Source organism: Diabrotica virgifera, chromosome 7 (assembly GCF_917563875.1).
Source record: "Diabrotica virgifera virgifera chromosome 7, PGI_DIABVI_V3a".
Taxonomy (NCBI): Eukaryota; Metazoa; Arthropoda; class Insecta; order Coleoptera; family Chrysomelidae; genus Diabrotica; species Diabrotica virgifera.
This window is the reverse complement of record NC_065449.1, coordinates 240,638,865-240,653,194: the sequence shown is the minus strand read 5'-3', so window position 1 is coordinate 240,653,194 and position 14,330 is coordinate 240,638,865. Positions and strand designations below refer to the sequence as shown.

The window sequence follows — 14,330 nt, the reverse complement described above, 5'->3', positions numbered from 1 at the left end:
TCGTATGAAAAAATGATAAGATAGTTTTTTTATCGCAAATTGAATGAGGAATTTAAAAATGATTGCTAATTTGAAATATGTCAGTGGCGTACTATCTTTTTTTCTTTGAAAAGTTCAGACCATTACACCTAAGCGCGCCAATGATGAATATCAAATCCTTAATTGTATGTCAAAACATGCACAATAACTACCTCTTAAAACCCGCCAAGTTTTATTACAATGTTGCCAGTAGTTTCGGCAAAATCGTAAAAAATGTGTAAAATTTTGTTTTCTTCAACGCCCTGTATCTTGAAAATGGATGGTGTTACAAACAATTTTTATTAAGCAAACCCCAATTGTTTTTAAATTTTTTACCTGCTCCAGTGACGGTGTTACCTTTTTTGAAAAATATGTATAAAATTGTATCAAAAAACGAAAAAAAAAACCGAAAAAATGCGGTTTTTTACTTTTGAAGGTGCGTTTCACCAATTTTAAAAATTTGAAAAAATTCAGGGTGAAATATTATGCAAAAATACACGTTATATATTTTTTTCGTGAAAACGAATGTCTTAGTTATTTTTTATACTCATTTAAAATTTTAAAATCGTTCTAAAATTTAAATTTCCCGCCAAAAATTAAAAAAAAATTTTATTCGCACAGAACTTTTTAAATCTTACAAATTTTTTATTTAAAGTTTTTCGCTAGTTCTCGATGCGGCTGAGATAAAAAATAAAAACGTAAAAAGCCTAATTAGGCTCTAGGTGGGTCACATGACCACCTAGGGGGCTAAAAATTTCAGAAAGTTAGTTTCACTATATATGCTAAACGGTGACCTATATGGAATTCGAATCGAGTTGGGGGCACTTTTCATCATCTTACCCGGCTAGGCCCTTTGGTGGGTTTTAAGAGGTAGTTATTGCGCATTTTTTGACATACAATTAACACTTTTATATTCACCATTAACACGAATACAGGTCATATTAACCGTATGCGCGCCAATGGTGAATATAAAATTCCTCGTTGTATGTCAAAAAATGCGCAGTAACTTAAAACCCACCAAATTTCATTTGCATATCTCAACCGGTTTTAGAGCAATAAATAAATCGTCAGTTTGTAAGAATAACTTCAACACCCCATATATCCGAAACGAAGCATTTGCGGACATACCGTTTAAAAAGCAAACTGTCATTATTTTTCCATGCAGAATTACCCCTTAAAGTTTGTCATAATTATTTAAAGACACCCCCGTATTGATGAAAAACATGGCTAGTTGTTAAAGTACCTAACTTTTTTATTATCCAACATAAGCGAATGAATAAAAAACCAGAATGTTAAGAAAACCTGAGGCTATAGTTGCGTTTTAATTTCAGTATCTTATAAATGCTAGAATATTCCACAGGGTGATTCGAACTTTGACAAAAAACACGTTTGATTCGTACACCCGGTATACCATGAAAATTTTCCTGTTTAGCAACAACATTATTACAGCGGTATTGTTTAAGAATAAGGCTATAACATATTTAAAAAAATCACTTAAATCGGACAACAGGTTTAGGAAATTCGAGACATCAAAAATAACCCATTTTGTGGGTGGCTCGTTTTCTCTGAGGCGCAGTGTATTATTAATGATCCAATTTAATGTATTGTTGATCTCGATCTTTAATTCAATAAGCAGAGTTGTAAAGAAGAATGTTTTCGTTTGCCAGAACATTTAGTTGTTAGGGGTCGTAATCCCGAGTTAAAGTTTGAGTCTGATTCATACCATTTTGAGAAATCTCATTTATTTTGTGGGACTCGTGTTATTTTTTGCAGGAGAATCCTTCTTCGGACTTATTTTGGAACTTGGTGAAGCTCGAAGAGGTTTTGTAGGACTCGTTTTAGCAACAGTCTCTACTTTAGGTGGAGATTTGGTATGAGTCTTTTTAAGTGATGCAATTTTCGTTGGGGACACTGTTTTAGAATCACTCTTAGTTGGTGTAGTTTTCTTTACAGCTCCTTGAGCATCCTTTGCCTGAGCGTCTTCAGTACTTTTACTACGCAGATCTTTCGGTAAATTAAGTGCTCTCCTTTCCAACGATTTTCTTGTAGTTTTATTTTCAGTAGTATCGCCCACTGTGGCCAGTTTTGGGCTTATCGGTTCTATTTCGTCACTATTCCCAGATACGCTTGTTGCTTGATTAGAAGAATCTTCACTGTCTTCCAAATTTTCAGATTCCTCTAACGTTTCATCAACAATATCTTCTTTATTGTCAATAACATCTCCTGTTGCCATTTTATTCTGATTTTCTGATAATGAATGTTCACTGGAATGGGGCGTTTCGTCTAAATTATTTATCTCAACTAAGCTTGTAGTCATCACATGTTCTTTTATAACATCATCCACTGCCATTTCTGATGATTCGTTAATTCCTACTGATGATTCGTTAAGTTGATTCGACAAACTGTCTTCAATTTGAGATTCGTCGCATTTTGAAATCGCGCTGTCCTCTTTAATACTGGAAATATCAGACTTTTCTGAGAGTTGATCAGAGGAATCAACTTCATTTCGAGATTCACTGTTTACACATGTTTCTGTTTGTTCTTGAAGATAAGAAATATCAGACCCTGCAGAAACATGCTCGATTTGAGATTCATTAATTTTTAAATCTGTTTTGTCTTGTTTAGTATCAGATTTTTCAGAGCATTGATCAGAGTAAGTATCCTCATGTTGAGATTCAATATTTTTTAAATCTGTTTCCGATTCTACAGGTTTAGAAACATCAAAATCTGCAGGGGTTAGTCCAATTTGAGATTCACCTTCTTTAAGATTAGCTGTGTCCTGCTTAGTTTCAAAAATATCAGATTTTTCTGAGGGTTGATCACAGGAAACATCCTCATTTTGGACTTCAACTTCTTTAAGATCTGTTTCGGTTTCCTGAACTGCAGAACTATCAGAGGCTGTAGACGTTTGTAGAATTTGAGATTCATCTTCTTTTAAATCTAATGTGTTATGTTTAGTATCGGAAATCTCTGACTTTTCAGTCATATCAGACTCTTCAGAAAGTTGTTTAATTTGAGATTCGCCCTCTATATAATTTCTACCCAGTTTAGTATCAGAAACACTAGACTCTTCTGACGTTTCTAACCCGTCTTGAGATTCATAGCTTTTTGAAAGTGTTTCTTGCGCATGTTTAGTATCATCCTTTGACAAAAACTCTTCTGTTTCAGCTTTTATTTTTTCTGTGTAACTCGCAAGTTGGCCAACTAATGTGTCATAAGTTATGTCAGGATTTTTTGTTTCATCACCTTCAACCACATTTAAAGGATCTGTAGAAGCTTCTGTAAGTACTTCTGACTTTTCAATTGCATCATCTTCAACCACATCTGAAGAGTTTTTAGGTTCTTCTGTAAATGCTTCTGACTTTTCAATTGCATCATCTTCAACCTCATTCAAAGAGTCTTTAGGATCTTCTATAACTGCTTCTGATTTTTCAATTGCACTATCTTCAACCAAATTCAAAGGGCCTTTAGGTTCTTCTGTAACTGCTTCTGATTTTTCAATTGCATCATCTTCAACCACATCTGATGGGTTTTTAGGATCTTCTGTAAATGCTTCTGACTTTTCAACTGCATCATCTTTAACTACATCTGAAGGGTCTTTAGAATCTTCTGTAAGTACTTCTGATTTTTCAATTGCATCATCTTCAACCACATTTAAAGGATCTGTAGAAGCTTCTGTAAGTACTTCTGACTTTTCAATTGCACCATCTTCAACCACATCTGATGAGTTTTTAGGATCTTCTGTAAATGCTTCTGATTTTTCAATTGCATCATCTTCAACCTCATTCAAAGAGTCTTTAGGATCTTCTATAACTGCTTCTGATTTTTCAATCGCACTATCTTCAACCAAATTCAAAGGGCCTTTAGGTTCTTCTGTAACTGCTTCTGATTTTTGAATTGCATCATCTTCAACTACATCGAAAGGGTCTTTGGAATCTTCTGTAAGCATTTCTGATTTTTCAGCATCATCTTTAACCACATTCAAAGGGTCTTTAGGTTCTTCTGTAACTGCTTCTGATTTTTGAATTGCATCATCTTCAACTACGTATAAAGGGTCTTTGGAAGCTTCTGTAAGCACTTCTGGTTTTTCAATTGCATCATCTTTAACCTCATTTAAAAGGTCTTCAGGTTCTTCTGTAAATACTTCTGATTTTTCAGTTGCATTATCTTCAACCATATCTAGAGGTTCTTTAGAGTCTTCTGTAAGTACTTCTGATTTTTCAACTGCATCAACTTCAACCAGATCTGATGGGTTTTTAGGATCTTCTGTAAATGCTTCTGATTTTTCAATTGCATCATCTTCAACCTCATTCAAAGAGTCGTTAGGTTCTTCTATAACTGCTTCCGATTTTTCAATTGCACCATCTTCAACCACATTCAAAGGGCCTTTAGGTTCTTCTGCAACTGCTTCTGATTTTTGAATTGCATCATCTTCAACTACATCTAAAGGGTCTTTGGAATCTTCTGTAAGCACTTCTGATTTTTCAATTGCATCATCTTCAACCACATTCAAAGGGTTTTTAGGTTCTTCTGTAACTGCATCTGATTTTTGAATTGCATCATCTTCAGCTACGTCTAAAGTGTCTTTGGAATCTTCTGTAAGCACGTCTGGTTTTTCAATTGCATCATCTTCAACCGCATCTAAAGGAACTTTAGTATCTTCTGTAGATGCTTCTGCTTTATCAATTGCAGGTTCCAATTGTTTTGCAGATATTGTAATGGTATTATCTTCTTCATTGTCGGCAATTGAGCATTCTTCAATTGATTCTGGTTTAATGTCTTCTATACTTCCACCACTATGTTCCAATAAAGTCGAGTTATCTATTTCTGATAGACCTTGATTTTGTGAAGAAATTACTGAAGTGTTTTCTATACACTCAGTAATTTCTGTTTCTGCCACATTCTGATCTTGTATTAGAGCCTCATCAGACCCTTGATTATGTAACGGATCATCAAGTGATGAATTTTTGAAGCCTCCTAAGAACGGACGAATGTCTTTACCATTATGGTATAGTCTGATGGTACTTTCATTAACAAATTCAACTTGGAAGACTGTGGTACCTAGAAATGAAAACTTAAAGTTTAGTGAAATGTATGATTTGATGGTACTAGGTTAGTGCTACATTTCCAGTTAAGTAAAAACAAAATTCAAATATCAAATCATAGAAAAATTAGAATAACACAATATGTACATGTTTACAATTTTTCCACCACCTGTATATATACAAATAAATGAAGAGTAAGATGTATTTTATTTGTTATTAAAGACTGATAAACATGTTAGCAATAACAGTCCTTATTGTGTTAATTTACAAGCTGATATCTGTTAAAACTTTTTAAAAGAAAGTTAAACCAGGTTTGGACCAAAAATAAAAAAAAATCTTCAGTAAGCTTCAATAAAACCTTGAAATATGGCAAGAACTTAAAATGAGGTAGAACTGAATATTTCGGTTACGTAGAGGAAGGGGAGAAAAAATATAAACTACTTAGACTGATTATATAAGAGAAGGTATAAGAAGACAAAAAAAAAATGTTGGCTGAGAAATCTAAAGAGAGTGGATTGGCTCAATTTGCTCAATGAGTGTAGCTCAGAACTCTTTAGAAATGCAGCTAATAAAGATAAGAGAGGGATGATACCAAGCAACTATATGCAAATTCTGCATTGTAGGTCACAAGGTTTTTAGCTATGTACAGCACTCCAATGGTGAACCATCCACCTTATTCACCGGATCTTGCACCGCGTGAGTTTCCTCAGGAGAAATCTGCAGCAAAAAAACAAAATTTGAGCCCGTTGAAGATGTGAGAGTGCAGACTCTTTCAAACCATGGAGGATTCATATGGACCGTTCTATGTATGAAATCAAATAAATTGTTTTCATGTATCCTAGAACGTTTATTAGTTGTTTGGTAGTATACGCGGTGATCATGATGAAGTATAAATCTCAATAACTTACTATCATTGGGTCTTTTCGACTTATGGATATTTTGATGGTTTCATAAAATATGACTAAAACACAATGACATAAAATTTAAATAAAACTACCAACAAAAAGAATTAAAGAATGATTTTAATTACTCTCATATTCATAATCACTATTTATGTAATTGAAGATGTACAAGCAGAAGTGGTTAAATTAGTATATATCAATTATTAAATTGCTTGCTGTCACCAATTTAATTATGATATTAAGACTTACCAAACAATAACGCCCAATCTCTTTACTATCGAAATCAGTCTTTATTATTCCAATTAAAAAGTGCAATTGGGGACCCAATAAGTATATTAAAGTTACTAAGACAAAATCTATTTTAACCCCAATCAGAATCAGCATGTCTTTTCTTTCCTGCCTGTGTTGGAAATCTAGTTGGGTTCGTAACATTTTTTGTAATTAATTTGCATACGTCTTGATACATAGTTGTATCCTGCCTTTTTTTTGCATCAATCTGAGACCCGTTGGTACCCACGTCAAAACATTTTATTGTTGTTTTAGACGGAGAGGCAGCGCTGAAAAATCTATTTGAATTTACTAAAGCTAGATTTTACACAGTTGATTACTGTGATTGTGTAGAGAAACATACTGCGGTCGGTCAAGCGAAACGTAGAATAGGGGTTACTGTGAGGGTATCAAAGTTGCTTTCCTACAAAGGTAATTATTTCCATTTACTAAGGCTGAAAATCAGTACACAAGTTCTAAATTAAATATAAATAAAAGTTATTATAGTCGGTCAGCTGTATGACGGGACAGAGCCGGTCGGTCGGCCCCAATAGTCGATTGAGGAAATGAAGCATTTTGGCTCGCAATTTTTTCGTCCAGCATGGATTTACTTGAAATTTTCACAGAAAGTAGGGAATAGTCCAAGGATCATTTTCTATATCATGCCGCTGTCATACGCTACAACCTTGGGAGTGGTTGCCACCCCATCTCGGGGGTGGGAATTTTTTATTACATTTTAACCATGTAATTCGATGGAAAAAGTGATTCTAAGAAAAAAATGTTTTTTACATTTTCTTCGCAAAACTAATATTTTTCGAGTTATTCGGGCTTGAAAATAACAGTTTTTCGACGAAAAAATCGACTTTTTTAGAGGGTTTGTTGAGAATACCTCGAAAAATATGCATTTAATCAAAAAAACTGTAGATATCAAAATTGTATCCTTTAGTAACACAGACCAAATTCTTTTCCAATAATATCTATAAGACCAATACAAACCGAGATACGGCATGTTAAAGGTTAGCTTTTTTCGTCAAATGCATAATTTGAAATATTCAAAGCCAAATAATGGGAAAAATTTGCATTTTTCACCTTCGCCTTTCTGTAGTTCCTTTTATATTTATATTATCAATACACTCAAGGAGTTTGACCTATTTAAAATGCCTAATTTTGGAAAAATATTATATCTTACTGTGTACTGATTTTCAGACTTAGTAAATGGATTTAATTACCTTCGTAGGAAAGCAACTTTGATACCCTCTCAGTAATAAGACCCCTCAAAAATGATTTTGTAGGATTTTTAAAGAGTTATAAGACTGTGTAAATTAAATTCCGTAAGGTGACTTAGTTTTTAATTGGGGCGGGCTTAAAGGGCTCGAATAAGGGGGTGTGCTGGTAAATAGAGGTTTTAAACAGCTATATCTGGCTAACTATTCACTGTAATGAAAATCTATGCACAGGGTTATTTTAGTCAATAAAAATGCTACAATTTAGTAGTTTATAATTTTTTTCTGAAACTAATGGAAGTAATAGAGAGTCCTCAATATGCAAGAATAGCAATACATAAGATGAAAAATATGGAAATGAGGAAGTTATACCAAAGAGAGACAGATAAAATAGTGGAACAGTATGAAAAGAATGAGTAAATATGGAATATGGAAGAGAGGTGGAAAAAATTGAGAGACACGTTATGGAACACTGCAAAACAAGTATGTGGAATAAGAAAGAATGGTAAGAATAATAAAAGAACTGGATGGTGGAATAAGGAAATAAAGCAAGCTGTAAAAAAGAAGAAAGAAATGTGGAAGCGATACATACACACAAATGAAGAGCAAGACAGAGACGAATACAGAAGACAGAGAAATATAGTGAAAGAACTAGTAAAAGATGCGAAGAAGAAGAGCTGGAAGGAATTCGGTGAAGAATTGAACGAAGGTTTTGGGAATAACAATAAACAGTTTTGGAATAAAATAAGAAGCATGAAAGGAACAAAAAGAAAACAAATAAGAGGAATTAGAAATGAGCGAAATGAATTGAAAACAAACATACAAGACATACTAACCATATGGAATAAGCACTATAAAGAAAAATTCGAGGCAAGTAACCAACAAGATGAGGAGAGAGGACAGCAGGCAAGAGAAGTGGATAGAGACAATCGAGTAGACGAAATTGGGAGGTGCCGATGACATAGATCCGGAGATGATGAAGTACGTGGGAGAACGAGGCAAGCTTTGGTTGCTGGAAATAATGAGGGAAGCATGGAGAACAGAAAAGATACCGGAAGACTGGGAAGAAAATTTATTGATACCAATACACAAGAAAGGAGATGAAGCGGAATGTGATAACTATAGGGCTATATGCTTATTATCAGTGGCATATACACCGGGATAATAGAACGGAAGCTCAGGAAAGAACTGGAAGGAAAACTAGAAGAAGAACAAGCGGCTTTTAGGAAGGAAAGAGGAACAACAGATAATATATACATACTGAGAAATATAATTGAAAGGAAAAACGAAATAGGAGAAGACTTATATATAACGTTTATAGATATTAAAGCTGTTTTTGATTCTATAAATAGAGAAGTAATATGGTCAGTAATGAAAGATCTGCAAATCCCACAAAAGATAGTAAGCGTGGTAAAAAGTACGTATAGAAACGTACTTGCTAAAGTACAAATAAATGGAAACAGATCGCCAATAATAAACCTAAGGAGAGGAATAAAACAAGGGGACAGTCTCAGCCCAGTTTTGTTTATATTAGTAATGGATAGAGTAATGAAGAGCGCTAAAAGAAGGTCAAGGCAATTACAGTCAATAATAGGGTACAGGAATTTAGTACCAGTGAGAATGGAGGGATTACTATATGCAGATGACTTAGTAATAATAGTAGACAATAAAGAGAAAATGCAAAAATTAATCAATATATGGGTGGAGGAAATAGAAAATTTGAAAATGGAGGTAAATGTAAAGAAAACGAAGACCATGATAGTAACCCAAAAGAAAAGGGAAGAAATAAACCAAACGATATTTAGGTGCAAAAACGAAATAATAGAAGCAGTCTCGACGTTTGAATACCTTGGAGTAATAATATCAGAGGATGGAAAGATAGATCAAGAAATCTCATACAGAGCGAAAAAAGCAAATAAGATCTACTATGCACTAAATAAAACAATATTTGGGAAGAAATAGATAAAGAAATAAAACTGAAGGTATACAACGCAATCTCTGTGCCAACTTTAATATATGCAAGTGAGACATGGGTAAACAATGCAAAAATAGACAGTACAATAAACGCAGCGGAGATGAAGCAGCTAAGAAAAATATCAGGAAAAACGAAATTGGACAGAATAAGAAATTAAGATATAAGACAAAGACTGAAACAGGAATCGATAATAACCAAGATACAAAAAAGAAAATTAAAATGGTATGGACACATTAACAGAATGGACCAGGGAAGACTACCAAAGCAGGTGATGGAATCGAAAAGATATGGTAAAAGAAGGAAAGGGAGGCCAAGGAAGAGATGGATCGATCAGATTATAGAAATTGGACAGGAAAAAGGAAAAACACATCAACAAATGAAAGAGTTAGCAAAGGACCGCAAGAAATGGAAGAGATGGATAGAAGATGAATAAAACCTCCGACGCCCCTGAGGGGCATAAGGAGTTTCGAGAAAGAAGAAGAAGATATTTTTTTTCATATCTTCAGTATTTTCGGAGATATTTTGAAGTAAAAGGTTAAAAATACCAAATTGCAAAAAATCAATTTTTTTTAAACTCCAATTTTTCCAAAATTAGGCATTTTAAATAGGTCAAACTCCTTGAGTGTATTAATAATATAAATATAAAAGGAACTACAGAAAGGTGAAGACCAGTTTTGAATTAGAAAGGTAGTTAGGGGGTTGTTTTCACTGATTTTTTCGTAGAGAAAAGCAGGTACCGACATTTTTTTCTAAGTCGCTTAATTTTCATGCTAGAAACTTTTTATTATTTTTTTTGAAAGGTCTAATTGTATACTTGAAAAAAGATTATTTAGGTTTTCCTCGAAAAATGCAAATATTTCCCATTATTTGGCTTTGAATATTTCAAATTGTGCATTTGACGAAAAAAGCGAACCTTTAACATGCCGTATTTCGGTTTGTATTGGTCTTAAAGATATTATAGGAAAATAATTTGGTTTGTGTTACTAAAAGATGCAATTTCGGTATCTACAGTTTTTTTTATTAAATGCATATTTTTCGAGGTATTCTCAAAAAACCCTCTAAAAAAGTCGATTTTTTCGTAGAAAAACTGTTCTTTTCAAGCGCGAATAACTCGAAAAGTATTAGCTTTACGAAGAAAATGTAAAAAACATTTTTTTCAGAGAATCTCTTTTTCCATCGAATTGCATGGTTAAAATGTAATAAAAAATTTTAACCCCTGAGATGGGGTGGCAACCACCCCCAAGGTTTTAGCGTATGACAGCGGCATGATATAGAAAATGATCCTTGGACTATTCCCCATCTTCTGTGAAAATTTCAAGTAAATCCATACTGGACGAAAAAATTGTCCCGTCTTACAGCTGACCGACTACATATAACTTTTATTTATATTTAATTTAGAATGTGTGTACTGATTTTCAGCCTTAGTAAATGGAAATAATTACCTTCGTAGGAAAGCAACTTTGATACCCTCTCAGTAACCCCTGTTCTACGTTTCGCTTGACCGACCGCAGTATGTTTCTCTACACACTCACAGTAATTAACTGTGAAAAATCTAGCTTTAGTAAATTCAAATAGATTTTTCAGGGCTGCCTCTTGGTCTATTTGATATGATTTTTACTGTGGTATGACTTAACCTAACCAAATCCTCTATCGGACGTCTCCCCAGCAACTAACAAAGAAAGGAATTAGGTTAGAAAATCAATAGAAAAAAAATACACAACGCAGAAACTACCATACTATACCATGGCGGCAATAAAATAGGAAGACTTATTATTCACTGGCCAAAAACAAACTGTAGAAACACAAAGAAACTTGCTACATAAAACAGTAGGAGAATCTGGTTCAGATCCAGTTCGAAGGACCATACTTAAATGAAAATAATAAAAGTTTCCCTAAAAATCTCAAAACGAAAAGTTTTATGAGGAAATAAAGCACTTGGTTGATGACGTTAAGTCTGACCAGGCCCCCTTTCACCATGACGGCGACATCTGTCAATTCAACCTTTTCAAAATAGTAAATGGCAAACCCTTTTTTAACTGTTAAATCTATTGATTTATCTGACAAGTTTTCATCTTTTTCTGATGTCAATTCTTCCTTTTTTACTGACACCAATCTTTGATCGATAGGCGATAGTCGGTTTTATAGCGTGGATCGCTCCACTATTTATAATAAAGGGTGTCCCGGAAAATAGTGCGTTCCTTCAAGGCGCGGGCTAAATGCACCATTTAGAGCAAAAAAGTCTGATAATTTTTTTTTGTAAAGTCAAGCGTTCTCAAAAAAATAATTTATTAATTTTAATGCATTTGATTCAATGTCCACAGAAATGCAAATACAGCCGGCAACGCTGCGTTCCGTCTTCTGTGTAAAAATAATTTTACTCAAACTCAACTATCATGAATCGTCGACCATTAAGCATAATATTATGTATTGATAAAATACTGATAACAGTGAGAGAAAAACAGCATAATATTTGTGTTTATTAAATATCTAATAAATAAGGTTTGTAGAGTGTTTTAACTTACATGAAATTTTTTTATTAAAATCAGAATCAAGTTACGTACAACACTTTACACATTTTGTTTTGAACCCATCTACAAATCCTTAAACTTCGAGGTAAATCGCCTTGGTGTACCTAAATCTTGCACTTATTATACACTACACTATAGGTACGTAATTAACATGATACTTGCGATGGAAATCATGACAATACCACAAAAATATAATGTATTCTCGGGTTACAGGTAATTATGATATGACTGTTTGTGTTTACAATTTTAAATATCTTCGCTATGTCAAAATAAATAAAACTGCCGGGTTGCCAAATATAAATTTTACTGAAAGAAATTATTTTATTTTTTGAGGCAACAGATGACTTTAGAAAAAAAAATTATAAGAAAGTTTTCTTTTAAATGGTGCATTCTACCCACACCTTTAAGGAACGCACTATTTTCCGGGACACCCTGTATTTTCGAAAACTCAAAAATATTATAAATAGTTATAAAAGATGAAATGCGCATTAAATCATCCCAAATTAACATAGTTAATGAATATAAACCTATGTAAAAGAGAAACTTAATGAATATGGAGTGCATTATGCCTAAAAATGAAAGAGCTTGAATGTAGAATAGAGGAAACGTAGAACATGAATTTAGTTTTAAATTGGTGAAAGTTACTGGACCAACCGAACACCACGCACAAAACAAAGTCAGCAACTTTTTAACTGGAAGATCACTTGGATTGTTGCCAAATTTCACAATGTCTTACCCAGGAGGGAGCCAAACATTGTTCTTATGCAAGTGCCATCTCCGCGACGAAGGTCGGCAATCATCATAGCTATTCGGACTGTACAGACGGCTACTCTAACACTCCATATATCCGTACCATTCTCTCAGGTTGCGCAGCCATAGTATTCTACGTCTCCCTGTGCTTCTTTTTCCTTGGATCTTTCCCTTTATAATCAATTGGAGCAAGCTGTATCTCTCTCCACGTGTACTACGTCCGACAAATTCTAAATTTCTTGTTTTGATTGTATTTAAGATTTCTATTTCTTTATTTCTTCTTCCTCCTCCTCTGTCCTTTATCCTTCGTAAGGATGTGGTGACGTTATGGTATTTGACGAATGGTTGCTATCCATTCTTCTCTCTCCTGGGCGCGGTGTGCTGCCTCAGACAGAGAGTAACCGGTGGCGCATTTTATTTGGTCTGACCATCGGAGTGGCGATCTTCCTCGAGTTCTTTTACCCTCTACCTTGCCTTCAACCACTAACCTCTCCATGCCTTCTCTTCGTCTGGTACTGTGTCCGAAGTACCTCAATATATTTTGGTTGATGATGGTGGTAAGCCTAGTGTTGATGTCGAGTTCTGATAATATTGAGATATTGTGCGATGTGCTGTCCAGGGTATGTGCATCATTCTACGATATACCCATATTTCAAAGGCCATTATACGTAGTGAGTCGGACTTTTTAATGGTCCAAGTTTCTGAAGCATAGGTAGCGATAGGAAAGATAAGCGTCCGTACCAGGCGCAGTTTCGTGTTCCTGGTTATGGCCGTATCTTTCCATATTTTAGTGAGATTGACCGTTGCTGATCTGGCCATTGTAAGGCGTCGGCGTATTTCTTCTTCGCATCCACCATTGTTTGTGATAACAGAACCTAAGTAATTGAAACGGCTTACCACTTCAAACCCCGCTACGTTTCGTATTTCCGGCTGGTTAGTTCTAGTTCGATCGATTATCATTACCTTGGTCTTCTGTGCATTAATTTTAAGTCCATATTCACGACTAATAGTATCTAGTCTGTACATGATGTATTCAAGTTCATTTGTTGATGATGCTAGTACTAAAGTGTCGTCAGCATAGCGGAGATTGCTAATTTTTCGGCCTCCGACTGATATTCTTCCTAGCCATCCGTCGAATACAATGCGCATGATGTGTTCGCTATATATATTGAATAACGTGGGAGAGATAATACATCCTTGACGAACACCGGCTTTTAGTTTAAAATTATCGGAGTATGTGTTGTTGACTCTTACGTTTGATGTGTTGTCGATATACAGTTGTTTCAGCAGGTATATTAGATGTTCGGAGGTACCCATGTCTCTCAGTATTCCCCACATTTTATGCCACTTTACATTATCGAACGCTTTCGAGTAGTCGACGAAGCACAAATATGTTTCTAGATTAAATTCTCTAGATTTTTCTATAATTTGTCTGAGATTAAGAATTTGTTCTCGTGTGCCTCTTCCAGGGACAAATCCACATTGTTCTTGTGGGATCTGTGGTAAAAGTATTGATTTTAATCTCTCGTTAATTATAGTTAGAAGGACTTTACTTGCGTGGGAGATCAGGGCTATAGTGCGGTAGTTATTACAATCAGTTGGTGAGCCTTTCTTATAAATGG

At 34.5% G+C, this 14,330-nt stretch overlaps 1 protein-coding gene across 3 annotated transcripts in view; it reads right to left on the bottom strand.

Annotated features, from left to right (window-relative positions):
• Positions 1–900: 900 nt before the first annotated feature.
• LOC114328275 (maternal protein tudor) overlaps positions 901–14,330 on the bottom strand; it is a 74,346-nt gene continuing 60,916 nt past the window's right edge. For 2 of the 3 annotated variants that reach the window (XM_050655641.1, XM_028277097.2), the window contains exon 18: positions 901–5,079. In XM_050655641.1, the coding sequence (XP_050511598.1) occupies positions 1,760–5,079 (3,320 nt within the window). In that variant the 3' untranslated portion in view covers positions 901–1,759. The remainder of the gene's footprint in view (positions 5,080–14,330) is intronic. The other variant, XM_050655640.1, reaches the window with a different exon arrangement.